The 26570-nt window shown below is 53.6% G+C and overlaps 10 protein-coding genes across 10 annotated transcripts; 4 read left to right on the top strand and 6 right to left on the bottom strand.

Annotated features, from left to right (window-relative positions):
- Nucleotides 1-273: 273 nt before the first annotated feature.
- On the bottom strand, nucleotides 274-747 carry CPAR01_13691 (uncharacterized protein; the record flags this gene model as incomplete). The annotated part of the gene is made up of 1 exon (XM_060497943.1): nucleotides 274-747. One exon carries the CDS (start codon nucleotides 745-747, stop codon nucleotides 274-276), a length of 474 nt encoding a protein of 157 aa, XP_060343411.1.
- Nucleotides 748-2118: 1371 nt separating this feature from the next.
- On the top strand, nucleotides 2119-2956 carry CPAR01_13690 (GlcNAc-PI de-N-acetylase; the record flags this gene model as incomplete). Its single annotated transcript, XM_060497942.1, has 2 exons — nucleotides 2119-2249; nucleotides 2338-2956. The coding sequence occupies 2 exons, from the start codon at nucleotides 2119-2121 to the stop codon at nucleotides 2954-2956; spliced, it is 750 nt and encodes a 249-aa protein (XP_060343410.1).
- Nucleotides 2957-3432: 476 nt separating this feature from the next.
- Nucleotides 3433-5682, bottom strand: CPAR01_13689 (uncharacterized protein; the record flags this gene model as incomplete). Its single annotated transcript, XM_060497941.1, has 1 exon — nucleotides 3433-5682. One exon carries the CDS (start codon nucleotides 5680-5682, stop codon nucleotides 3433-3435), a length of 2250 nt encoding a protein of 749 aa, XP_060343409.1.
- Nucleotides 5683-6469: 787 nt separating this feature from the next.
- CPAR01_13688 (LSM domain-containing protein) lies at nucleotides 6470-6920 on the top strand (the record flags this gene model as incomplete). The annotated part of the gene is made up of 3 exons (XM_060497940.1): nucleotides 6470-6592; nucleotides 6648-6828; nucleotides 6880-6920. 3 exons carry the CDS (start codon nucleotides 6470-6472, stop codon nucleotides 6918-6920), a joined length of 345 nt encoding a protein of 114 aa, XP_060343408.1.
- Nucleotides 6921-8376: 1456 nt separating this feature from the next.
- Nucleotides 8377-10583, top strand: CPAR01_13687 (elongation factor Tu GTP binding domain-containing protein; the record flags this gene model as incomplete). The annotated part of the gene is made up of 5 exons (XM_060497939.1): nucleotides 8377-8430; nucleotides 8496-9024; nucleotides 9126-9314; nucleotides 9367-10164; nucleotides 10219-10583. The coding sequence occupies 5 exons, from the start codon at nucleotides 8377-8379 to the stop codon at nucleotides 10581-10583; spliced, it is 1935 nt and encodes a 644-aa protein (XP_060343407.1).
- A 277-nt stretch (nucleotides 10584-10860) lies between these two features.
- On the bottom strand, nucleotides 10861-12520 carry CPAR01_13686 (uncharacterized protein; the record flags this gene model as incomplete). The annotated part of the gene is made up of 3 exons (XM_060497938.1): nucleotides 10861-11748; nucleotides 11817-12212; nucleotides 12419-12520. 3 exons carry the CDS (start codon nucleotides 12518-12520, stop codon nucleotides 10861-10863), a joined length of 1386 nt encoding a protein of 461 aa, XP_060343406.1.
- A 917-nt stretch (nucleotides 12521-13437) lies between these two features.
- Nucleotides 13438-17683, bottom strand: CPAR01_13685 (uncharacterized protein; the record flags this gene model as incomplete). Its single annotated transcript, XM_060497937.1, has 3 exons — nucleotides 13438-16800; nucleotides 16859-17076; nucleotides 17140-17683. 3 exons carry the CDS (start codon nucleotides 17681-17683, stop codon nucleotides 13438-13440), a joined length of 4125 nt encoding a protein of 1374 aa, XP_060343405.1.
- Nucleotides 17684-18783: 1100 nt separating this feature from the next.
- CPAR01_13684 (uncharacterized protein) lies at nucleotides 18784-20077 on the bottom strand (the record flags this gene model as incomplete). The annotated part of the gene is made up of 5 exons (XM_060497936.1): nucleotides 18784-18955; nucleotides 19098-19193; nucleotides 19325-19435; nucleotides 19725-19807; nucleotides 19919-20077. The coding sequence occupies 5 exons, from the start codon at nucleotides 20075-20077 to the stop codon at nucleotides 18784-18786; spliced, it is 621 nt and encodes a 206-aa protein (XP_060343404.1).
- Nucleotides 20078-21693: 1616 nt separating this feature from the next.
- CPAR01_13683 (uncharacterized protein) lies at nucleotides 21694-22491 on the top strand (the record flags this gene model as incomplete). Its single annotated transcript, XM_060497935.1, has 1 exon — nucleotides 21694-22491. One exon carries the CDS (start codon nucleotides 21694-21696, stop codon nucleotides 22489-22491), a length of 798 nt encoding a protein of 265 aa, XP_060343403.1.
- A 1588-nt stretch (nucleotides 22492-24079) lies between these two features.
- CPAR01_13682 (uncharacterized protein) lies at nucleotides 24080-24664 on the bottom strand (the record flags this gene model as incomplete). Its single annotated transcript, XM_060497934.1, has 1 exon — nucleotides 24080-24664. One exon carries the CDS (start codon nucleotides 24662-24664, stop codon nucleotides 24080-24082), a length of 585 nt encoding a protein of 194 aa, XP_060343402.1.
- Between the last annotated feature and the right edge of the window lie 1906 nt (nucleotides 24665-26570).

The raw sequence follows: 26570 nt of genomic DNA, 5'->3' as shown, positions 1-26570 counted from the left end.
ATGGAATACCCTCCTTGCAGCAAATAAGCACCTGCCACCGCCAGGCTGGCCACCGCCACGGGAAGGTCAAGCTCCAAGACCGACCAAATCCATACACATCCCAGAGTTGGGGCCTGTTTCATGATATACAGATAACTGAACTTGTTGGTGATGTAAATCAGATGGCATCCAGCCCACACACCGGCCACGAAGAAGATGGCCTGTCGAATGGCATGCTGGTAACGAGCCGGCAGTCCCGGGATAAGGTTTGGGCTGGATGGGAAAGCATGGAGATTATAGAAAAGAAAGAAGAGCACTACCGCCCACCGTCGTCATCAGCAAAGGAGCAGAATGAAGGGGACCGACTTGAAACTCACCCATCAACGCAATGAGGGTACGGCTGAAGACATTGGGCCATTCGATCTCCTTGGCATACTGATTCTGGACGAGTACGTCGAGGGTGCCGTGTACCATGGCAAGACTTACAGTCCAGAGCAGTGTGTCCATGATGCGCTCCATCAAGGGAGACAACAAGGCCTCTTCGTCGTCCTCATCATCGTCACTATCCTCGCTACCCGGCCTGTCAATTCGGACAGCACCCTTGGGCAAATTCTTATTCCGCGGATCCTTGTCGGCCTGCTTGAAAAGACCACGATCTTGGGCCATCTGCAGCAAAGTGGCTTCGCTGGGAGCTGACCGATCAGGCTGGGCAAGGGGGATGCCTTTAGGATCCTTCACCCTCTTTTCCTTGGTCCCCTTTTTGGCCATGTTTGAGGTTGCGAGTGAACACTCGATGAGCCGTGGTTGAGACTTTTCCCTCGCCGTCCTTTGCCAATCCGCTCAGGGACACCTCAAGCTTCGGCGATGCCAATACAGAGGTCTCTCCGTCTGTGAGATGCAGCTAAGTGGCAGCTGCAAGGTATGTTGTCGTCGGATGTCTTCGCCTGGTCGCGTGCTGAGCTGCTTAGGTTGGCTGACAAAGACACAGTTTACAGTTTGACAGTTCCTTGTCCCGCCATCAGCTCGCTGCCGGGCTGGAGCTCACCAGCTGTCAGGGAAGTCCTGCACCTGGAAAAATAAAGGTAGAAAGCTCCCCTGGCCCCTGCTGCAGGACATCGGTCCAGTGACCAAACGAACCCATGCGGCCATGCCCTGTCGCCTGACACATTGCTCCGGAGGGCCAATTGCCAGGCGTCGCTCGCCCCTCAGGGCGGATTTAGTGTTGTCAGGGCCCCGTTCCGCGAGGATCTGTCACCGCCTGCATTTTCGGGAAGGGAACGGGTGCGACCACACACCGACGGCGCAGATGGCGCGCCAGTTGCGACAGAATGACCGAACTGAGGTGGTGACGGGAGGCAGCGTGAGTGAGTGAGGCACCGAATCGTCCGGGCCCCAGCTCATCCAATTTCCCAGCCGATCGTCTCCCGCTATTTGCGACCACCCACACCACCATTGACAGCCACCACCACCACCACCACCACCACCACCACCCGTTGTCGCTAAGAAGCTCCTCCGAGATTAGACCAGGGTCCCCCAAAATCGCAAGGTGGCATCTCACGCTTCTGCTCTTCTTTCCCGCGCGATGCTGCTTGCCTCGTGACCTCCATCGAGTATCTAGTGCTGCTTTGCGACTCTCTTGGGTTTCTCTGAGAACTCTTCCTTCTCAGCATACACCTTTTGCGACCTCTTCGGACCCGTCATCTTTCTGCGCGAGGCTGCGACTCGCCGACACGCGCCACACCGCATCCTCGAAATACTCCTCCCGAAAATAACCCCACCTTGGGGAACTCGAAACCTCCTCACCGACGAAACGATATCGTATACCAGAGCGGCCCGGTGTTGGAATTTGCGACAATTGTAGTTGACAATGGGCTGGATAATGCTCCTCGGCGCCTTGCTGGTGGCTGTTGCGCCTGCATTGTATATATACCTGGTCCCGCTGATCACGCCGAGACTCCCAACCCTGGAGAACAAACGCATCTGTCTCTTGATTGCACACCCGGATGATGAAGCCATGTTCTTTGCGCCAACAGTTTTGGCCCTCACCAAACCGGATACAGGCAATCATGTCAAGATTCTGTGTTTGAGTTCAGGTCAGCAAACTTCTTGGGGATATTGTTGCAGGGGCAAAAGGACGCCATGGCTGACAAGAGGGGCAACTGTATAGGCAACGCCGACGGCTTGGGCGAGACTCGCAAGAAGGAGCTGATCAAGAGCGGCATGAAGCTCGGTCTGCAGCAGGAACACGACGTCTTCGTCATTGACAGCCCGTGAGCAATTCCCCCTCCTAACCCACTGCCCCTCAACTCCACTCCAGACCCTGGACGAGCTAATCTGACCGCCTCCCGACACCTCCAGCGACTTTCAAGACTCCATGACAAACGTTTGGGACAAGACCAAGATCTCTACCCTCCTCGGCCGCGCCTTTGCGCCGCAGCTCGCCCGCCAGCGAGCCGCTGGCGAGGAACCCGACGCCAACATTGACGTCCTCATCACCTTTGACTCGACCGGCGTCTCTTCCCACCCGAACCACATCTCACTATACCACGGTGCCCGCGCCTTTATCGCCGCCCTTTCTACCAACCCGCGCTGGCCCTCCCCCGTCGATCTCTACACCCTGACCTCGGTCCCCTTTGCGCGCAAGTACACCAACTTCCTCGACGCCATCCCCACGCTCTTCTCCTGGGCAACCACGGCCGGCAGCAACCCCCCGAAACCGCCCAAGAAGCCAAAGAAGGAGGACGACGAAAGCGATGACGAGGACGAGGAAGACGACAACTACCACCCGACGGCGCTCGTGTTCCTCAGCGAGCTGGGCGCAAAGGGCGGTTGGGCCACGGCGTGGAGCGCAATGACCACGGCGCATAAGAGCCAGATGGTCTGGTTCCGCTATGGATGGATCTCATTGAGCAGGTACATGGTCCTCAACGACTTGCGGCTGGAAAAGGTCGAGGCCGAAGAGGAGACCAAGGCGTAAGTAAGCTGCGCAAAAGTATGGGATATCTTAGTCACGAGAGTGAGAAGAAAAAGAGGGGGAGGAGCAAAGAGAAGTTGATGGTAAAGCATGGATTGAAAAAGAAAACAAGGCATATCCTACCTAGCATCTCATATTCCCCCATCCACCACCCCCTTGATCATGAGCAGGCGTTTTTGCATGGACTCCACGTGCTTTGGGTAGATACCAACATATATCGCCGGAGGTACAAAAATCATCAGCGTTGCAGTTACAGAATGAAGACGAGGTACACCAGATGATGGGAACAGATTACATCTCCAATTATTCATCGGTACCCAATTGATAGAAGTATTGCAGTAGCAACGCATCAGAACATAAATCTTTTCATGACATTGGAATTCAATTCATTGAATCATCTATCGAAGTCCATCTACCAGACAGGGTCCTCTCGACATGTCTTCCAGATTCCTCTTGCCAAATGGACCGCCTTCTGCCATCTACCACACCAAGGCCTTTAAGACCTCCTTTCGGAACAGGGGACCGGTCTGTGGTAACCGTTGCGAATTCAGAGCTTCAACCGTGCTAATCGCCTCACCTTCATTCACAACCCCCTGACTTGCCGACTTGCCAAGCTCAAATCGTAGACGATTCTCTTGCTCTCCAAATCTGACCTCCCTTCGTTGGCGGACCATTCTTCGGGTTGATCGTCTGAGGGTAATCGTCATGCTTTCATACACTGGGTCGCCCGCCTCGGTGACAATGGGTACAGCTTCCGCATCCTCCGTAGCCCCGTCTGGTTTGGAAACCTTTGGCCGGCTTGGATCGGGAGCCAGCCTCCGAGTTGGCTCAGAGCGAACAATCTGCTTTACCCATTTGGTTTTGGGTGCGGCGATGTCTTGGTTCAGGATCCTAACAGTGCCTCCATACGTCGAGTACGTAATCGGATCAGGGAGAAAACGGCGAAAATCGTTGACAAAGTCAGGGATAATCTGGGATCCCAGCGCGGGCTCGCGGCGTACGCGTACGCTGGCCTGCCGCAACCATTGCTGGCACGAGCGTTGGATGGAGTACCATGACATGTGTTGCTGTGCTTTTAGTCGATGGTGACGAGATATTGAAGCTGGCGGTGGCGATGGAAAAAGGGTCTCAAACAGAGCCGCCTCGACATCCTTGCAAAGTGAGTCGTACTCGGCGCATGTATGTCTGATGGAGTCCCAAGCCTCATCCAGCTTACCAGAAGCAACCAGCGACCTAGTGTAAATGTCAAGGTCACGGAAGCCGGGCTTTCCCAGATGGGGATTGGCCGTCATGGCGTCCCATACAGCCAACACGTCGTTGGACCGAACGACCCTGTTTTTGTCGCTCATAGTCTTGTACTCTCGGGTGACCGGTTTAGAAGATATTAGGTAGGTCCACTCCAGGAGCGACGACCAGGTATCTGGCGGTATAGGGATGCCCCATTCTGCAGAGATATACTCGATTAGTTTTCTGGCTAGAATGACATGACCAGTGCAACCGAAAGACTGCACGATGGCGTTGATCAAAGGCTGTGTTGGCGTCGGTGTTCGCCTGATACTGTCCGCCCTGTTGGCCTTGACAATCGTTGCTGCTCGATGATCTCTGTCGGTGATGAGGATGCCCCATACTTTATAAAGAATTCGAGTCATCTCCCTGACTGAGCCAGCGCGTGCGCAGGCTACTAGGTACGCGCAGTAGTACTCTTCGTCCACCACTTTGTGCTTTTTGCGGATGAATGCATTCAGTCGTCCGACAGGGGCGGGCAAGCTGAGGAGGCGATGTAAGTCGTGAGTCGGTTCCCAACTAGCACGGCCGTAGGTGAACCTCCTGTTGGCAACAAGGCTAAGTCTCAGTCTCTCGAGGGGCCACAAGATCCGGGTGTCTTTAATGTTCTTCCTACGGCCATGTAAATCACGGAGTCGCACTCGCAGCCTGGCCTTATCATTGTGCGAGTAGGCTGGGTCTGTGAGAAATCGAGTCTTGAAGTATTCGGTATAGTCCTGGCCATTCCTGTGGTGGCTATCTTCCTCCCCCTTCGTCACATCCCAAATTTCCTTGGCAGCCTGGACATCGGATGCGGCACCGGCGCATCTTAAGAGAACGACGTAGTCGAGTCGAGAAGGCTCGCTGCCATGGTAGGATCGTAGACCGAATAGCGTACGCAATGACTGAAAGGTGCTTTTGTAGATTTTGGGAACACCAAACCGATCAGCGACCGAGGCAAGAGAGCTGTACTGGCCAAGTCCATTCTCGATACGCAAACCGTGGGTTGCATTGCTGCGAGGGCCGACGCGAGAGGGGTCTAGGGAGCGCACGATTTCCGAAAATGTAGTCGGCGGCAGCCTTTGCAACGCGTCTGCCGCCTCAATGGCTCGTGGGTGACATGCTAGGCCTTTGACGCTCTTCACTATTTGGGTTGTATCCTGTGATTGAACCGCTCGTAGCAAATCTGCGAGATGCGCGTCGGCAGATTGCTCTGAGTGCGACTCGATCGCAGGGGCCGAGGTGTCGAAGCTGAGCTTATGCGACTGGGACATGCATCTCGTGGATATGTCCAGCCCATTTCGCGGAATTAGGATTCTAGCGGGAGCTGTTGATATGGGAAAAGGGGGCAGATGCCCGTAGCATCTTCGTAATCGGGCAGCCAAGATTTTCGAGGGCGTGCCGCGAGGGGGACCTTGATGCCGCAGCAGCTGTCGAAGGCCTTTAGCCTCAATAGTTGGTATCATAATGGAAGGCTGCAAGGTCTGTATCGAATCATGTCTTGTGCTTCGAGGCCAATGGCACGGCCAAGCGGAAGTTGTGTTTCTTCAAAGATGTGGCTGAACGACCGTTTTGCTCGCGTGAGGGGAGGTTGCTGAGTGAAAAGGACAAACACAAAGCTGTCCCCTCACTGCGAAGGGGGACGTACCATACCACATCGGCAAGCCATGGAGGAAGGCACAGCTCCCCCAAGCACAGCTTACGCAGGTCGAGGCGTTTTCCCCGACAGCCCAGCTTCCCCAACTTTGCTTCTTCCGCTGCCGCCGCCGCCGTTGCTTGCCGCCGCCTCCTCCTCCTCATCCATCGGCCATCCTCCTTGTCTTTGTGGCTCGCCAGTGCCTGTTTACCCGCTCAAAGTTACAACAGAAGTGCTGCAAGTGCCTGCTTTAGTGCCCTGCTCCCTTCCCCTCTAACCGTGCCATCCCGGACAAGGGACGGGAAGCTCCACGCAGACCTGGGGCAAGACCCATTCCTGGCCCACCTTCCGGTGTGCCGTGGCACGGTTCAATCTCATTGTGGGCTGAGCAGCCGGACTATCTCTCTGCCGACTCCGAGAGGGCTTGACCAATGATGTGCAGCCAAGCTTTGCCCGCGCAAAATGCACAATTCCTCCTGTACCCGGCCCCACCCATCGCCTCTCGGCCATCCCAGTTGAACCGCTGTGTCTTCATATCAAGGAACCGCACCGGTCCATCTCATCACAGAGCCCCCTGCTCCCTTCTCTTCGACCCGAACTTCATTCTTCAAATCACCATGGCAGACGCCGGCGAAGACACCACGCACGTTCAGGAGCCTCTTGACCTCGTCAAGCTCCTGCTCGACGAAATGGTTTTCGTCAAGCTGAGAGGTGACCGTGAGCTCAAGGGCAGACTTCATGTGAGTTGGGATGCGTGTCTCGGTGCTGTATGAGGCATACTAACTCGTATCACAGGCATACGACAGTCATTGCAACCTTGTTCTAGGTGAGGTCGAGGAGACCATCTATGTGGTAGATGAGGATGAAGAAGATGAGGAAGTGAAGGTGAGAAGGCTCGATGAGCTTGATGTCTCTTCAAATGCTGACAGTATACCGCAGACCATCAGCAGAAAGTCGGAAATGCTCTTTGTTCGTGGTAAGTTGCAGCACATCCTAGGAACTAGTCAAAAGTCTAACAAGTTCGCAGGTGATAGCGTGGTTCTCATCTCGCCTCAAACGTCCTCATAACCATTGGGGGATCACGCATCAACCATCGCCGCGAAGGGGCTTTGGTTTTGAGTCAACACCAAGTACACCCGAGCCGACGACAACATCTCACCGCTCACAACGCGTTTTGACGTCTCTTGTCGCGACACCGGAGAGGAAAAGATGTAACTCTTCATACGAATATCATCAATGCGGTCTCTCTCCATATACCCTCATCCCGAGACCACATCAGCACCCCTGGGCCTGTTGCAGAATCTACTCCACTACAGCCTGGGACAACTTGCGTATTGGTACGATGGTGTAGCTAGGGCCACTCGGACGCTTCATTATCACGGCTGAGGAACAGCTGGGCAGACTTACCCATTATAACCATACACTCAATATCGTCGTTTGCAGTTCAAATAGACATTCCTAGCAATGGAGCACGCTTTAGCGCACCCTGCTTTATGTTTCTCTATTCCATTTAATTGGATTTTCGAAAGCTCTAGATGTGCTATTCCGAACACTTTGATGACTCTTTCTTGCTCCTGGTTGGCAGCAGTTGATCAGGTCCGGCAAGAGGCGCAGCAAACAGGGTACAGCCGCAAATCAACTCACAAGCAAGCAATTGAGTGCCTGAGTCACAGAAACTTCGACTTCCGTTTGCCGCGACCTTTGTGATGAGTGTATCCAGCCATGCGGGTCGCCATGGCTGAAGATTGATAGAACCGCCATTCTGTGATTAGGTATCTTACGGATACTTCAGTCAAGACACAATCCGGGGCTCCGCATTCTGCAATGACCTTACCTTAGTAGGTAAATCCACCACCATCCAGGCGTCACCACAGCATAAGGTAGGTAGGTTGATGCTGGCCCGTGCCAAAGCTCTTATCGATAAGCCCCGCCGAGTTACTCATGATGTCAACGCTGCTTTAGACTCGCCCATCACTGAATTCCAACCACGCCTACCATGCCTTAATGCTCTATGTATATGTAAAAATATGGGTACGATACTGTATTCTGGGCGAGGCCAAACCAAGTGATTCAGCTCAATGCTCAGCAGGTCAGAACTTGTCCTGATTCGGGATCCTCGTATGAAAGGCGCTACTTGCGAGGGCTGTTGCATATAACAAAGATACATTTCAGGAAACCGGCAGGGGATAATTGGCCCCAGAATAAGCGGCCTAAAAGTAAAGCAGCGGGGCATTCTGTCACCCGGGCGTGGTGTGGAGGTGGAAGTGGCCTCGACTGTCACTGCGGCACTGCCTGCCGTTAGACTTCGCCGCTCCGAGTCAATCGATGACTCCTTTCACTGTCCCGTCGCGACGCCAACTTTGTCGGAACTAAAATTCGCCCCTCCCTCTATATAGCCTTGACACGCTGCATTGCACTCCCGTCGATCAATTCCATCAGATATCTTTCACAACCCCATTGTACTGCTTTTGACACGTATCAATGATCCTTAGGATACGAATATAACTGCTTCCATCACCCCACCATGACGAGCAAGAACATAAAGTCGTTACCGCATGAGAAGCGTAAGGGCGAAGCTGTATGGAAACCCCAAAGAGTTCGATTGCCTCTTCGCCCTAATCGTCGCTAACCACTCTACTCTAGGCTCTTAGCGACTTTGCCGAGTACGTTGAGAAGCAGCAGGCATTACGATACCCAAGCGCCAAATCAACCGACACTTCCAAGGTCACTGAAGTCCCTGAACATCAGCATGCCGAACTTGATGAGCTCTTTGACAACCTCGACCTAGCCGAGCCTACTCCTAGCGCCCGGCTGAAAGACCTCCTTCTGAGCACCGATGACGACACACTTCAGAAGTTGGAGGGAGTGCTCCAGGAAAGGATGGCTGAGGGCCACGGGGAGGCCGTGTTCGAGCTTGGTTTCGAGAACAACGGCGAGTCGATGGCATTGTCAATAGAGCAATGGAACGCTGCATACACCAGATTAAAGGAGGCGGCCAAGAGGATACGAGCCGACTGCCAGACGCTCATCACCAAGAACGTCGGTGGCGATGTCGAGGCCCCGAGTGCTCAGTCTGGCAAAGACAGCCATTGCAGCGGCAAGATCATGATTCGCCAGACGCCAGCAACAGTAGAGGATGTTATTGAGACCCGAATAGCCGTGGTTGGCAACGGTATGTGCCCTCTGCGTCTGCCCATGATCTGCTTGGTGGGCGAGCTGGTCTCTTCGCAGCATCAGAACAGCAGTGAAAACAGGCTAACCCGTACATCATAGTCGACGCTGGCAAGAGTTCTCTTCTGGGAGTCCTGGTCAAGGGTGACCTCGACGATGGCAGAGGACGCGCACGAGTGAACCTCTTCCGCCATAAGCACGAGATTGAGACGGGCAGAACCAGCTCCGTCGGCATGGAGATCCTAGGCTTCGACACTGTTGGAGAGGTTGTTGTCTCTGATACTCCTGGGAGTAGGCACCTCTCTATCTTCTGTCGTCAGAATGACTCACTAACGATCACCAGGAAAACTGTCGTGGGAAGAGATTGGAAAACGCAGCGCCAAGGTCATTACCTTCACTGACTTGGCAGGTCACGAAAAGTACCTGCGAACGACCGTGTTTGGTCTGTTGTCGAGCAGCCCCAACTACTGCTTGCTGATGGTTGCGGCCAACAACGGCCTGATTGGCATGAGCAAAGAGCACTTGGGCATTGCTCTGGCACTCAACGTCCCGGTGATGGTCGTCATTACCAAGATTGACATTTGCCCACCTCAGATTCTCGAGCAGACCATCAGCCAGATTACCAAGATTCTGAAGAGCCCAGGAGCGCGAAAGATTCCCATCTTCATCAAGGACCGGGAGGAGTGCATAAACACGGCCACCCAGTTCATCAGCCAGAGGATATGCCCCGTCTTCCAGGTTTCCAATGTCACGGGTGAGAACCTCGACTTGGTCCGAACATTCCTCAACATCTTGCCGCATCACGGACGCTACGATTCCGAGGCGCCCTTTGAATTCCATATCAACGACACATTTTCGGTTCCATTCGTCGGCACAGTTGTCTCCGGAATCATCAAGGCCGGTGTGATCCACGCCGGTGACAACGTGCTCATCGGTCCCGACTCCTTGGGGCAGTTCACGTCCACCAGTATTCGTTCCATCGAACGCAAGCGATTGGGGGTTCCGGCTGCTTCTGCGGGGCAGTCGGCGTCCTTCGCCTTGAAGAAAGTCCGGCGTAAGGATGTCAGGAAAGGCATGGTTGTTTTGCCCAAGCTCGAGGGACAGCAAGCTCCCAAGGTTCACAGAGAATTCATAGCAGAAGGTGAGTCATACCAAACAAGTATACAATCCGATGCTCAAGCTGATATGTCTTTAGTCTTGATTCTCTCTCACGCGACCACCATCAAGACAAAGTATCAGGCCATGCTTCATGTTGGACCAGTCTCGCAGACGTGCGCGATAATTGATGTTGACCGCCCGTACATTCGAACTGGCGACAGAGCAACGGTGGCGTTCCGGTTCGTCCAGCGACCCGAGTATCTCGCCCCTGGTGATCGGTTATTGTTCCGAGAGGGCAGGACCAAAGGCTTGGGGATAGTCAAGTCTGTTGGCTACGACCCCAGCAAGCCGCTATATCCGCACGGCGACTCTGCTGCGGGCGAAGATGGCGCAGCGAAAGCCAAAGATGAGGAGAACGGCGAGAAGACCGCTAACAGCCAGGAAGTCAAGGTCGGCGCGTAAGGAACTTGCACTTGGTATTTGTGTAATTGGGCGTTGAGCGGCGATATGATTTTTTTGGTCAATTAGCATTGGGTTTGAGCGATACCAAGATGTACACTTCCCAGGAGGCACGCTTTTGCGCGTGTCTTGTTCATTCATTCAATCATCATTTATATTTACTTTTCCAACCAGTCTCAACTGTCAGTGTTTCCAAGTTTTAGTTAACCGCTCTAGTGAAATGACCATCCTCACTCATCTCAACTCACAGCTCAAGATGCTTCACCAACATGACGGGACATCACAACAACCCGCACTGATCCGCCATCATCCTCGGAAAGGCAACAAGCCTCACCTCCCACCTCCCCCGCCATCTCGCCTCCAAATACTCGCAAATTGCCCTAGTCTCCAGCACGGCGCGCTTCCACATCCACCAGTGCTTTCGATCACACACCCGCGCGAACCAGTACGCCAGCAGCAGCATCGCCCGCTCGTCTTTCTCCTCGAGCAGCCGCCGGAACCGCGGGTCCAGCTTGCTGATGAAGCCCATGAAAGGCTTGATCAGCTCGATCGAGTCCGGGTCCGCTGTCACCGCCGGGGGCACGCGCCAGCAGGCGACGAGGGAGGCGGCGGCTGTGAAGTACGGGTTCGCGTGGGTTGGGTCCTGGATGAGGTCGAAGAGGTCTGCGAAACCTTCTGGGAGGGGAGGACTCCATGCATCCGTCGTCTTCCCTTTTTCCTCGGGTCCATCATTGATGCTGCAACACGGTGCCTCGACGGGCTTCATCAAGTGAGCATACAACTCGCTCGCCGCATCCGCAAACACACCCCTCGGCGCGCGTATCGTATCTGTCATCTTCCACACCTGCTTCTTCCCGTCGCCCAGCTTGAGCCAGTCAAGGTCCGAGGGGCACCCCTGCCTCAGCGGCCAGGCGTCGCGGGGCGCGGCGAGGGAGGCGACGTTTGCAAAGGCGGCGACGCTGATGAAGGCCGCCGCGAGCCAGAGGGCGTCGCGCTCGCTGGGAAGGATGGGGTTGGAGAGCTTGCGGTGGAGGAGGGAGACGCCGCGGTACCAGTGGTAGGCTAGGGCTGTTTGGGTTGCCTGGGAGGGCGGGGTGTTGGAGGGGGTGAGGAGCGTTAGGTCGTGGAGGTGGGTCATTGCTATTACTGTGTGCATTACGACGGGGTGCTTGGGTGTTTGTTAGTCTACGATGTACTCGGAAGAGTGTTGGGTGAAGAGAGGGTTCAGGGGCTTACGCAGAATGCGATGGGGAGGGTCTTTTTCTCATAGATTGTTCTACTCTTTGCTGAGCCGAGACTCAGGACCGTCCTCTTCTGGAAGCGTTCGAGAAGGCGGACGTCTGTGGGGGTCAACAGGTACGCCGCGTCTGGGCTTTCCATGGATCCGGTTTGTGGTAACGGCGGAGGGACGTAACGGGGCGGCAAGGGGGCCTGAGCAGGCGGAGCGGCTCCCATAGATGGAGGAGCGGGACCAGCTCTCGTTTGAGGAGGTGTGGGAGTAGTTGAAGCAGACGAGAGATCAACACTAAACGCCACTTCCACAGAAAGGGCCGTCGCCGCGGACGTGGGGGCGTAGGAGCATATCACGCCGTACGAGACGCATTTCACGCATCGGGGTTTAGTCTCGTCGCACTATGTCTATTGTTAGACACTATAACAGGAAACAGAAAGCCAAAGATGGATAGTCATCCCAATTAGAGTCCCTTGTAAAGACCTATCTCCAGGGTCCCTATGAGGGATGGTTGCACGAATAATGATAGGGGTAGACTCGCTGACATGAACAGGAGTGCGCAAGATGAATGCTCAAGATGGACTCAATCCTTAGATATGATACGTACTTTCACCCGCCGCAACTTGCAGTTTCCGCACCCCTTTCTGGACTTCTTATGAGCCCTGCGCTTGCGCACGTCATCGCCCGGAGATGTTTCCAAGGCAGACATATCGATAGCCCGGCAAGTCTAGCTGAGGTGACTTGCAATGATCTGATCCTGTACACGGATTGGACTGACTCGATCGGCGCCCTGCAGGTCCACGATACTCAAGGGACCGGACACGGCTTAGATGGTCTAACGAGGTCGAGGCAGATTCACCATGGAGATAGGTGGCGATGCTCTGCTGACAGCAGATACGAAAGGAGGAAACAGAGCAGCAGGAACGAAAACAAAACATGCGTCAGCAAGAGCGCGCTCTTTTTGATCCTCCCGGAGTTTACGAGGCCCACTCCTCCGGAAACCCCCTCCGGTCATGAGGCGCTCATTCAAACCGCGATCGACGTCGAGCTACCCCGGTCGCCTCCGGACAGGATCCACAGGCTTATGCTGTCTTGAGTGTATCTGATTGGATAATCTCCGACACAGGTGGGTTCCAAGAATGAGTCTAACCTCTGCTCGTATTTGGGGAAGACTGCGCTAACCTCGTGTCGTACCGAGAGAAGTCCCCGCATCAGGAGGATGATGGACGTGGAAGTCGGAACAGAGTGTACTTATTGAAAAGTATACAACTTGATGTTTAACTTAAGTGGCTCAGTATCACATAGCCTGAGTCCAGCTATCGTTCAAGGTATGTTTGACTGGATCGAAATCCGCGAAAAGGGAGAATGCTCGCGGAGGCAGTGTGATGATGATGGAATGCGTTGCTTCGAGCTTGGTGTTCATCGTTGGGAAGTCTTCGACAACTCTGAATCTCAAGATATTGCCATTAATTGAAGTGGTTTGATGGATCCAATTCTTTTCATTATAGGGGTGGTCAAAGTGTTATACGATCGATTATCATTTCGTTCATTGCTTCATAGAGCACGGGTATATATATTCCAAGACAAATCCGCTTCCTTGCATCCATCTACGGATGAGAATCATGATCACGCCTTCTCCTCCTCAACATCAATTCCGAACCTATCAACACCTCCATCCCGCCACCACCCAATCCCAAACCTCATAGCACCACCAAACACCCCAGCCCGACCGAGCTCCCCGTCGCCCCTCCACTCCGCCCCCTCCGGAACGACCCTCCTCGTCGCCATCTCGCTCCCGGCAAGCATCGTCCCCGTCCCAGCAATCGAGCATGGATCGTGAGGCAGCACCCCGTTGACGTCGATCAGCAACCTCGACACGACGATACACAGCGCCATGATGCCCAGCATCGCCTGTAGAGCAATCTTGGGCCCGGCGTTCTGGTGTAGTCGTCGCGCGCTCTGAGATACCAGGAGGCCTTGGTACGTGGGCAGCCGGTTTGATCCCGTGCTGCTCGTCGCGTTGCGCATGTTGGCCGCGATGGCTTGCGCAATGTACGTCTTGTATAGGCCGTTCGAGGCCTCGATCAGATTTTGCGAGTTCTGCTCGCCGGCTAGCTCCTCGATTGGCCGCCCGTTCCTACCCGTGACGAGCGCTCGCGTGAAAGGATCGATGAGAGACTCGAAACCAGTCATGTTGCTGCCGTTTGGTCCTTGAATCGTCACGTTCCGGGCCGAGGTCGAAAAGTCCAAAAAGAATTTGTTGAGGGAGAACTCAAAGGACGTCGTGTCTGACTTTGGGGCACGTAGGAGCTCAATCGTTGACTCGTCTACCACCGGCGGCGACGTCCTGCTGAGTGTCATATCCGGAGCGTTGAACGTGACGTTGGCTTCGATCTCCTGAATATTCTGATGGCACACGATTGTCGCCAGGTCGCTCTCAACGTCAAAGTTGGTCCTCGTTGTGTTCCTATACTTTTCCTTCCGGGGGGTGGCCCTCGCGGTGCCAAATGTGACGGCTACCGTAGGACAGCCCATACCTCCGATATCATAGTCGGTCGTCGGCCAGCCATTTCCAGCTGATGGGCTCGTATCAATTGCACCGTCACCATAGACGAGACTCGAGTTTCCCAAACTCCAAATCATGATGGAAGTTTTTCCAAGATATACCGGAGACCCCGAGCTTGGGATCTGAAAGTATTGCATCCACGTTTTGGAGGTCGTGTTTGATGGCCTGCGTCCGCACATCCAGGGAAGGGTGGTATTTATGGCAAGTAGGGCAGTCTGATTGTTGACGCTCACCGAACTCGCCATGCCGCCGAGACGAACCTCCATGGTACTTCTGTCGAACAGTACCGGCTGAACTTCGCGTTGCTCGGCAGGTATGACGGAGCAATTCAAGTTGCCGCGGATTCCCGTCATCTTGGCCGACAGCGGAACCTGGCCATTGGCGATGGCCTGATTGCTAAGACCCATGGGTTTGATCTCGTTGAAAACCAAATCACCAGACGTCCATTTTGGATCTGGCAGGTTGACGTACTCTATCAACGATGTGATTGCGGTCGCTTGGTTATCTTCGGCCCAGAGAGTAGTCTGGTCAAGCCGGAATGCGTCCATCTGTTGCAGGGCAACGCCTTCAACCTGCTGCACGGCCAAGACGCTGTAAAGACCCGAAACAACAATGGTGAGGAATCCAGCCATGATGTTAGCCATAAGAATGACAGTGACGCCGAAATGCCCTGAGCGAATAGAGTCCCATATGGCGTGAGGAGCCATCCTGCCGACGAGGTTCATGAATACGGAGCGGCTGGCAATGGCGTTCCGCTTCTTGAGCGCGGCAAATGGCGCAAATATGGCAGCCATAGCCTCGAAGCTCGAGTACATACCAGCCAAGGAGATGGCCACGGCGGCAGGTATGTATGTCGCCAAGACGGTCGAAGTCTTCGTGCCCACCTCCATGAACCCATCTCGGTTGTCTGAAATGCGCTGTATGATTTCCAACGCTGCAATAGCCGCCAGAGGTAAAAAGACACTGACTACCAGGAACCACGGGGCCCCAGCCAAAGGGCGCCACCAAGAAATCAACTGGTGTTCCCTCGGCACTGCGCTACGTGAGGGTTCCATTTGACCATGGCTAGGCTCAATGGTGTATGTGGTCTCTGGCCCAGGTCGGAGAGACCCTTTGAACAGAAACCCAGATAGCGTTTCTCGGATGAGACTTCTGCGTGATGACCCCAGGCCAGTTAACAGCTTGTTCAAGTCCGGACTCGCCGCCAGTATTGTGACACTCGCCGCGATCGATCCTGGCTCTCTCGGTGCGACGTTTTGAGGCCGGAGGAAGATCATAGCAATGCTTATGAGAGTCAGAATTCCCAAAAAGGAACACATCAAGGCTGTCGAGAGGCCCTTGACATGCAGGCGGTTCTCCAGGTATGTGATGGAACCCTGCGTCGTCGTATTGGAAGGCTTTAGGGACGTCTGAGACAAAACCTGAGCGCCTATTCCCTTGAAGACCTCGGATGCCGTGGAAATTAGAAGGTCCGTGTCCATGAAAGATCCTATCGTGGACAAACCACGCTTCATTTTCATCATGAGGAAGAAGGTCGGAACGGATGTCGATAAGACAAAGTCCACGCCTCCGTCGCCAACCTTGGTCTGTTCCGCAGAATTACTGACAGCGAGACCCAAATACCCGTTCGGGAAGCCAGCGATACTGCCATTGACATTCGTGTTTTGAATGGCGTTCTGCAGAGCAACCTCTGACTTGGCTCCGGCAAGGGTAGTCGATTTGACTTCGTAGTTGCTCATGGTGTAATCATACTTGCACATGACTGCCACAATCTTTTCCATGTAGATGTACGCGGGGCCGTTCCGCCTCGTGTCCATGGGAGAAAACCTCATGTCCGCTACGGTAAAAAGCATGCGATGCGGAAGGCTGGTATTGGTTAGCTGTTCGGTGGTGTACTTGGTCAGAGGAGGGTTCAGCGGTGCGCTCCAGTCCACACCGTTATTGCAAGTGTAGTCCTGGTACCATGCTTGGTAGTTCTGCGTGGCGTTTCGCTTTGCGTAGATGTTATGGTCCGGGCCGGCGGCAACGATGGCGCGGGTAATGTTGCACTCCGGCGTGGTGATGTTGGCGACCCAGAAGGCCCCGTTGATGCTGAACCAAGGCAGCGAGGTCTTGGTCGCGTTCTGTATGGGCAGCGTCTCGCAGCTGAACCCAATCTTGGCACCTGGTGTTGTGGCGGTAAAGTTGGCATCGGGACGACCATTCCCCATCGCATTGAGCTGGGGAATGACCATGTCTTCTGATGTACCGGACGGGTAAGGCAAATTTTGGAAGTTGATGGCGTAGTACACCTGTGCAGGACCCGGTCCCATGTCTAGAATATCGAATCCACCAGCGTCGAAGCTGGTCGTCATCACAATATCGACGTTATCGCTTGTAACTTCCGTTGGCTCGAGAATGAGTAGACCGGTGGAGAAGACGGTCTATTAGCGTTAGTTCTCGCCCTTCCGTCTTTCCCGTTGTCTCCAGTTGGCTTCTTACAGTGAGGAGGATCAGAGCCCAGCCAGCGATGCTGCCAACGACAGCCCAATGGCGATTCTTGATTGCTTTCCAGAAACTGGTCGTCACCAGTGGTGAGACGTAGTCTAGAAGAAGTGTCTTATGCACATCAGAGGGACCACTACGTAGTTCCTTCCACGGCATCAGGATCTTGTTGGCGTAGTCTACCTGTCGCCACAAAGCAGCCACGATGACGAGAACTTGGCAACGATGTCATGTCAGTGTTTGATGCAACTTGGTTGTCTTTAGACCTCAATACTAACCAGCTGTAGGTCCATACTTCCAGCCATAATGATTGACTTCTTGCTGTGTGCTCAATCCATGATTCTGTACGGAGAAGTGGTAGAGTAGAGCCGTCGTGAGAAGCATGGCGACAAAACACACCGCAAACGTGATGAGAGCCGTCTTTCTCAGCCACAGAGGGTTCCACATGCGAGGCCGGGACTCCTCGGACCATTGCGATGGCGTTGGGCTCTTGCTATAGCCAAACTCGGATACGTGAGGGCTGTTTTTGTTCTGCGAAATCACAGACGCCAGACCATGTTCTGGGGATAAGTAGTGATCGCCATCGTGTCTGTGGTGATTGCTGAAATCGACAGGCTCATCCAAAAACGCTCTGTTCTCGTCCAAGGCCGGGTGTTCGCGGTGTCGCACACTGTTATCGTGACCCCGGAGCCCTCTGTCCTGCTCATCATCATCATCCTGCACCCTAACAACTTCGTACTGCGCCGAAGCAACGGGTTTTCGGTGGATGCTCCTCGGCTGGGCTACAAAGAGGTCGCGGGTCGACGCGATGGGACCAGGCATGATGGGCGACGACGCTGGCCAGCGTTCAAAGGCATGGTAGCTTCAAGAACGGTGAAATACGTGAGTCCGCAGAAAGAGGAGGCATGTAGTCTAACTTATTGAATTAAGGTCGTGTAGGGTAGGAATAGGAGGCTGACAGCAACTCCAGGATCAAGGATGTCGGGCTCGGGCAGGCAACGAGATCCAACTAAAAAAACCATCAATCAGAGTTGGATTGGTCCAACGGTGGCGGTCGAGGAGTGCCAGGGCTGCTGCTTGGGCTAGCGCCATTCCCGTCGAGAGCTCGACAAGCCATGTCCACAGGGGGATTGCTTATGTGGCACCGAACCAATGGCAGCTCGCGCCAGTGTGATCATTGCAGGTCGAGGTCGATCTAATTAAAGGCAGCTCGTCTTACTTTTCCATTTGAGCCCGTTAGATTTGGCGATAAAGCACTAGTACACGTTGGTGTCTCGTTCCTGTGGCTCTGTGATGCGACATGGCTGAACCGGGTAGGTACCAGGGTATCACCCACCCCGCTCGAGCGTCGACACAGAATGTTGCTGCCTAAGCCTCTTGCATGACGCGATGAAGCTTCATCGTAAATGCCTAGGGAATCCCAATCTCTCAATATCATAGGCCTCTCACCTCCCCGGGCTGGCGACACGAAAAATGAAATGATGAGGTGGTGGCGCGCTGCGGTAACGATAAGGTTGAGGCACGGTAACTTAAGGTATAACCAAGGAAGTAGATGTGGCCGCGATGTGCATCAGTGCGCTCTCCACGATGCCCAGTTCCCCGGGTTTGCTAATCTCAACCGAATGAGCCACGAGTGGCGCAGCATGGGGCGTCTAATCTCATTATTTATGATTGTGAGGTCTCACCAAGAGCGACATACAAGGTATTCCTGTGAGTTTGTCTTTCTTCCTACTCACAGATGAGTCGAGAGGAAGACGTATTTCCCTGGTAGCGACATCTCACTCGCTACGGTGGTGCCGTTAGATCAGTGTGTGCTCTGACCAAAGCTAGAGAATAAGAGGAGTCGTATCATTTCGTTCATCTGAAGCAGTTGGAGGAGACAGTACATGAGGAGCATCATGCGAGCCGGGAGAGCATGAGAATTATAAGTATGAAGTCGAAGTAGGGAGGGCTTTATCAGCATTTAAACGTGGCTGGAAGCCATTTGTTTCTTGCTTCGATGCTCCCAGTACTATTTTAAGAGGTATCCGTTGTGGGGGAAGCCGTGGACGGCTTCTGTTACGTGGTCGCGTGTCGGAATAAGTATTGGTCCACCTGCGTAAATGAATTAAGTCGTCAGCAAGACTTGCGGTCCGTACTAGCGAAGACGCGATATTGCTCTAGACTTCTAGAGGTCTTGTTGATGACGAAGAAGTCATCAATAAGAAACGCAGTGAAAGGCAGCTTTCGGACGAACATGTTTGCGGATGAGTGAGTGCGATCGACCTGTAGTAGTAAGCCTATGGATTGAGGATGAGTCTTTTTGAGTGAGCTGCGACTGTTGCTGGTCGGCCTCTCAAATCACAGCTCTCACTGGTAGTATTTCAACTAAGTAGCCAACCAATGAACATGAGATCATCTCAGAGTTCATGAGACCGACGTCGGACAGAGTTCGTGAGGTCCCCGTAGGCAGGAAAAGCTTACAGTGACTGGATGAACGAGGAGCAGCGAGTGAGTGAGCGCAGAGTGAGAAAATGGTTGGCCAGGAACACCCCAGACTTCCTTCTCAGCTGTGAGCCAGTGACTTTTGTTGGACGAATCATAGGCGCCAATGGCTTCCCCCAAGTTGCCCCCGGGCGGGCACAACCGACGAGTCTGTGGCTCTTCCTCCACTGTAAGGTACGGTGTACTGTGTACCTGGCCACAAACGGCCCTGTGCGCTTTGGGTGGGTAGGCGGCAGGCCACAGCTGGAAGGGCCTCCCCCAGGTGCAACACAGGCCAATCACAGACCCACAAGGGGTTAGCTGCACCTTGACTTCAAACGCCAAAAGTGTTTCGTTCTTCTCCCTCCCGCCAACACTCCACCACTCTTTCACCACTTACTCATCATAACTGCAGACTGACTGGTTCACAGACTTCAAGGATTCACCAAGGAGCCCCTGCTTCTTTGCAAGACTTTGCAGCCTCTGCAGCCTCCGTTGACGTCCCAAATGCTGCAACCTGTCAGATGTCGCCCTGGCGTTTGTGCCTTTGCACGGAACTGCGGCTGCGCAGGGGTTGCCCCGTTCACCATATACCTTACCTACGGAGAACTCCCATGATCCATCCAGAGACATGCCATCAGTCCAGCTCGTTGGCTGCAAATCAACAAGTATGACGGACATTTTTCTTGACGACTTTCCCGAAGAAGGGAAGACTGAAAGAAAGACAAGGGTCTTCTTGACGAATAGAGCCATAAGGACGCAGTCGACTAGTGTCTTCCCGTTCCCTCAACTATTCTCCGACCTCGTCACTCGCCGTCCTCATATCTGAGCGAGCTGCTCATCTGTTCGTCCAGTCTTCTTCAACCTGTTGTCTACAGATTACTTATCTTGTTGCGCCCACTTCTCCATCAAGGCCACCTGCATTCCTTGCGTCCCCGAACACTCGGCTCCGCGTCTCTCTTCTGTCTGACCAGGGAACTCAAAGTCCAGAGCCACAGCAGCGTGTTTGGGTGTCATTGAGCAGCGGACGGCAGCAACTCTGTTTCACAAAACCTCGGATCGCCCAACCTCAAGATCAGCAGTGTTTGATCGCACCTCCTTGCCCTCACCCTTCACCCTCACCCTCGCCCTCCTTCTCCTGCGGATACTCTCCCTTCCTCTGTTCGCTCCGTCCCTTCTCCCTACCTTAAGGTACCCTACCTTGCCGTATTCCCAGTCCCAGCCGGACCGACGCCGACACAGACGCAACTGCCCGTCGCCCAGTGTCACCGACGCCCAAGTGGCTTCATCAACCAACTCCTTGACTTACAGCTTCCGACCCTTCCAATCAGCGACGTCTTCACATTCGGACAAACACCATCCGTCCGGACTGCATGCCACTTTGAAGGCGAGAAAACGGATAGACAGACCAACGAAGCTTCACCCTCCAACAGCGCAAAGGCGGCTCCTGAACCTTTTTGCCTCTTTATTTCCTCTCATCTTGCCCGACTTGGTCCGACCTAAAGTCTGCTCGTCTGCTAGTCTGCTAGTGCAACCCTTCTTCGCTACGGTGAATCACGATCGGCAACCTCGCCGTCAATAATCCCACCGACCAGTCATCCCTTTGGATCTCTTCTCTTCAAACGGTCCATTTCTCCGCCCATCCTCTACCCATGTGGTAGAAAAGAGAGGCTCCCCTAAACCCTGTCTGACCAGCGCATGGTCCATGCCGGCTAAGACAAGAAACACGCTTCATCACCAACGACTCTCTTAGTCTCAAGCCTCCCCAATCACCAGATCTCGACTATACACCAAAGCGGCCTGCTGGCATTGACGAGCTCGCCCAAAAGAGAGCGCACTCCCGCGACCTTCACACCATCGTCATCTGTAAGCACTTCCTCAGCAGCAGCAGCTTCACAGCCAGACAACACCAAAACCTTCAAATCAACGCCCCAGGATACCCAACCGTTTGGTCGTCTAAGCTCTGGACCCTGCCGGCCCTGCGACCCGCATTGACGTGGTTCTCCCAGCCGATTGTGCCGTCATCCCCAGCAGCCTCTGTCTGACACGCAAAACGTTTCGACCCTCTGGCCTTCACTGCCCGCCGCCCGAACTGCCACGCTTCTGTCATTCCATCCCCAAAAGTCAAGTGCCTCCCAGCCAAATCCTGGTCTGTCAAGTTCAGTTGGCTACCGTCTTTCTGGCCGCTTCGTCACTGTCCTGTCGACGACGATTCGACCATCTGCCACGAAACATTTACAACCAATATACGAATAGAATCTCACAATCAACAACGCCCGAGTGGGAAAATCATCTCAAACACACCCAACGGCGGCTACGCCACGCCAGAACGCGATCTCATTCACAGCCGACGGACGAAAACACCCGAAATGAGGAGACCGATATTCGAATGCCCTCAGCGGCGCTTGGTCGAGCTCTTAGTCTTGGCGTCAGCAGCAACAGCAGCAACAATCAGCGTCGGAAGCACACCACTCAGCCTGTCTAATTTCCAGCTGATTACAGAGCTCTCCGTCCCGCTGGGTTGCCTTTTGTCATATAACAACCCCATCGAAGGATGCGAAGCCACCGACTTTGGTAGCACGGGAACGTGCTCCCAGAAATGCAGAAATGGCCTGACTCGCATGCAAAGTAATCTCCAGGACGTTTGTCAGTCTGTTCAAGTACAGGTCAACACGATACTTGGCCAAGCTCTGTCCGGAAACCTGGTAAACTTGCTCTGCGGCGCACTCAACCAACAGACGTCATCGGCAGTGCAGACGATATCTACCACAACGATAATCATTCTGCCTTCAACAACCGCCATTGCTCCTCCTCCACCCCCGCCTCCGCCGGCTACGACGTCTGTCGCTCCACCGCCGCCGCCACCAACGACATCATTATCAACATCAACGCCTATTATACTGCCGCCGTCGAGCCAGGCGCCTCTGCCTCCGGCAACCACAGCGATACCGCCAGTATCTAGTCAGGCGCCCCCTATCATACCTCCCACCACTATTGTCACTTCAACGACAACGACTGAGAACCAGGCCTCACCGCAAAGCACCTCTTCAGCCCCGGTGAACCCTCTCGATGCTTTGCTCATGAACGGCGGTATGGTCAGCAAACCAAGAGGTCGTATCGCGTGGGGCCTACCAGTCCTTGCCGTTGTCATGCATGGAATTATTTGAGTGTTGGGTTCGAAGTATCTGGATTTCGAATGCTGGAGCGAAACGCCTGAAGAGACCAACTACTAATGTGTAAGATTATTATTTCTTTTGTCGGGAGATTACAGCTGGGAAAAGTAAGGAAGGAGACAGCCCGACGCATCAAAGTGCCCCCAGAAAGTGGCTGGAGTTGCGGAAAGAGGGCGAAGAACGCCAAGTATGACGATTGCGTGGATTATGACCTTTCACGGCGCATCAAGATACCTTCATTAAGATACGGACATTGTAACACTAGATACCACATAGCATGGCTTGAGCAGATAGAGATAGCTAAGCCTGGAGACGAAATTGGAGAAGCAAGATGAATTGCCTACAACTGAGCGTCAGAGCCCTCTGGTTCTGCAGGAATCTGGATTGTGCCTATAGTGACTCTTGGATGGCCGACAGACGCCGCATCCGCAATCATATTGTCTTTTCTCCCCCGCCTCTTTGAGCCTCCATTACGCAGCTGTCATGCAAGGCCCCCCGACGCAAGGATCTTCCCCCAATGCACACCCCCGGTCCGGGGCGCCGCGCAGCCGGCTGGGACCCCAGCGGGCTCACCCCGGTCTGCCACGCATGAACCAAGCTTCTTCGGATACGGCCGCTCGAGTCTCGCGACCAGTCACCTCTCGCGCCGCTACAGAGGAGTTCATGCGGCGGGGTTTCGACGGTACCAAAGACTGGGTGTAGGCCTTTCGAGCTGGGTTGTTTGTCAAGTCAGGGAAGGGTGAGGGGGGCTAGAACGTGTTAAGGCTGATGATTGATTGATTGATGACGGAGGAGGGGTTCAATCAAGGTCCGGCCTTGGTGGTTGTGAGGCTTCGGGATCCTGGTTTAGTCTTTGGCGGCGAAAGGATGCAGATTAATCCGGCTTGGAGCTCTGGAGGAAGGAGCCAGGAGGCCTACGTGACCGCACCTACCTTTCCATATTCATCTGATAACCCTTCCCCATTACCTCAGTGAGTGAATCCACCCAGGAAGGAAGCCTATATACACCCCCTCAAGTCCATTCCCGTCACCAACGGCAGCAGGCGCCTCACAGGCTTGCGAGGTCAGGTCAAAGCTGCCGTTTGGCGGGATGGTTACGGGCGAGCTTCCTGTTCAGCTGGCTTAGCCTACACCAGGAGGGTCAAGGTTCGAGTCCCAGCATGTGCACCAAGAGATGTAGCCCCCGTTCGCCACCGGGGGGGCGAACTCTTTTTTCTTTTTTTTTTTTTTTTTTTTTTTACTTCTGGGGATTGGTTGTGGGGAGCTTTTGGATGGGTTCTTGTGTGGGATTATCATATGCGATATTTGGCGGGTTGGTTTGTTTTGTGGTTGGAAGTCGGGCGGAGAGTATGGTCTGGAAGGATGCCGTTGGTCGGCGGGCTTGAGATCGGAGCGGAGTGGGGTCGTATCCGGGAGTCGCGGACGACTGCCGGCTCTAAGGCCGGATATCACGGGAACGGTCGCTATTGTAATTGGGGTCTGATTTGAGGTTTCGGTTTGTATTGACATGGAAGCAAATCCAAGTAAGTCTATCATCGCAAACATAAGAAGAAAAGAAAGGAGTGGATAAGCACCAGCGTTCCTATGCTGTGAAAACAGGCATGCCTATACCCTCAAACTCTGATCTTTCTTCGCCTTCCAAAGCGTCCTCGCTATCCATATCTTGGCTGTCCTCGTCTGGGTCGTCCTCGTCTCGCCTGTTCATTTCTTCGTGACCCAAGTTTTCATCACCCACGGTCTCCTTACTGCCCACGAATTCGAAGTCATCATCGTCCATAACCATAACCCCAACAGTAAAGTGCACCGTCCGATCCGACTCCCTTCGAAACCATCCCATACGAAAGCGTATAGATGAAAGCCTGTTTGACAACTTGAACGAATCTTCAGGGACATGCTTCGCAAAGTTCGAGGAATTCAGAAGAGCGGCCACCATTGCAATGCTGCTAAACCCATCAGGTGCCAGCCCTTGAACATCCATATCGAGCAATCCCTTTCGCCACCTCGTGAATCGTCGTAAAGCCGACGAGAAGAGCATGAAGATATGGACTATGCCAACAAAGCTTAGAATTCCTACGAGAAGGTAGGTCGTCGTTGGGTTTTGGACGAGTCGCTTGGCGTTGTTGTTGATCAGGACTGCGCTCAGTGGCTCTAGTTCCTCGTTTTGCATTTCTTCTACTCTCAGTCGATTCTCAATATTGAGGATCTGTGCACTGAGAAGAGCGCAATTGTAGTTCAGGGTCTCGAGAATCTTCCAGCTCTGTTACGGATCACCAAAGGCTTCGAGTGGGACCTGCCCGTAAGGCGCGACCAGGATGTTGGAAGCGTTGAAATACGATACCAGGCCCTGCGTCCGAGCCACCTCCGGAAAAGCGCTATCAAAACTTTCCGCTTCCAATCCATCGGTTTGAGGATCGAGAAAGGGCACTGGGATGTGGCGCTTTCACGGAGTTGATGTCGAGCGATCGGGGCGTGGAGGGTTGGTGTTGTTCAAAACAAGCTTGCCGTTGGCGGAGACCATCTAGACAGACACCATGATCCTCTCCCACGAGGAGTATCGGCACTTCCAGGCTTGCAATGACTCGACATCGGTTGTCGAATAATCAGAACCTCCCCATAAGTAGACGTTAGATACTGAAGGCGCAGATACCAAGACGCTACGGTTGTGGAAAGCCTGCATGGCACAAACCGAGCTGTTAATATTTTGGGAACTCCACATGGATTCCTCGAATCCCCAGATTATTGCATAGGCACTTGGCCACTTTTTCGAATCTTCAGTAGGTACTGGGACGAATAATGGAAGCAGTCATCGCATCAGACGTCCCATCAGTGCAGGTAACTGGTATCTGAATGTTATAGTACCACACACCGTCGCCATCTGTTATGTTACTAATGTTGAACGCTTGCCTCTCACAACGCGCTACCAACGTTGCCGCCTGTAGGGATAGTTCGACTGGGGTGCCGTCAGCCACCTTGGCAACTGAAGGTGGCAGATCGCCAATGCTAGGAAAAGCTAGATCACGAAAGGTGTTATCCGGGTATGTCAGGTTCTCTCCTTCATGCAACACCAGACTTCCGACAAATGCTCGATTATTCCAGTAGTACTGATCATAAGGCCAGGCAGGAAAAAAGTATTGGGAACGTTAACAAATGGCGGTACCGGTAGGTTTTTCAGACAGTGGCACGCAGCACAAGGCTGTGTTGTTGCCCTCGAATCTTGGTGCCAAGTAGCCAAGAATCTACCAATGCTGTAGGTTTCACCTGCACCATTTCAGGAGAGAAGGAAACAGCGGTACTCGAGCATGGCTCTTTCCCCTTAAATACAAGTTGACCGACATGTGCTTCGCGGCAGCCTACTTCGTGTCCTAGCAGCGCGATGATGATTACTGACGTGAGGACCAATTGGTTTGGTCATTCAAGCTAGAAGAAATCTTTGCGTATTCTCTCCATGAGCATAGCACTACACTGATTGGCCGATTTTGATATGGCTTTCCTGCTGTTTATCGAGGACTGGCAAGAAGTAATAAGATTTTCAAAGGTGTAATTCAACTACCTTGCCAGCAGTCGCCCAAGTCCTTGGCAAGTGTGAACGAGGGCCCTAATTGAAAGATGTTAGTTCCTCGCTATGGAAAATCAAGTAAATAGTGCGGCACATCCCGGCATGGCATCCGACGAACTTCGTGGTGAACATTGGGAAAGTAGAGAGGCGCAATGGTAGGTTGGAACCTGTTCCATCGCCAAGCGCGTGGGGCCTTATCCATGGGTAAACAGGTACCCGCGCAAAACTCCACTTGTAAGCTAGTGGTGGGTTCGTACTCCATACGACCTTACTCGCAGACCCAACGTGAGATGCCCGCAAACGTTGTTTCTCCGGGATGATGAAGAGCTTATTGAAGAAGGATGTGGTTGCAGAGTTTAACCAATTGATATTTTGATATTAGTGAACAGATTACCGCAAGGTCTAGTGCCAAAATTGGCCTATTACACCATCGTCAATGGCATCCATGTCGCTTCGGACCATTTGGCCGAGCGCGACAGGAACACAGTTTGAACCGCCAGTTGATGGGATTTTGAAG

The sequence above is a fragment of the Colletotrichum paranaense genome (genome assembly GCF_030867605.1).
Source record: "Colletotrichum paranaense strain IMI 384185 chromosome Unknown Scaffold_13.1, whole genome shotgun sequence".
Taxonomy (NCBI): Eukaryota; Fungi; Ascomycota; class Sordariomycetes; order Glomerellales; family Glomerellaceae; genus Colletotrichum; species Colletotrichum paranaense.
This window is presented reverse-complemented; position numbering and strand designations above follow the sequence as displayed.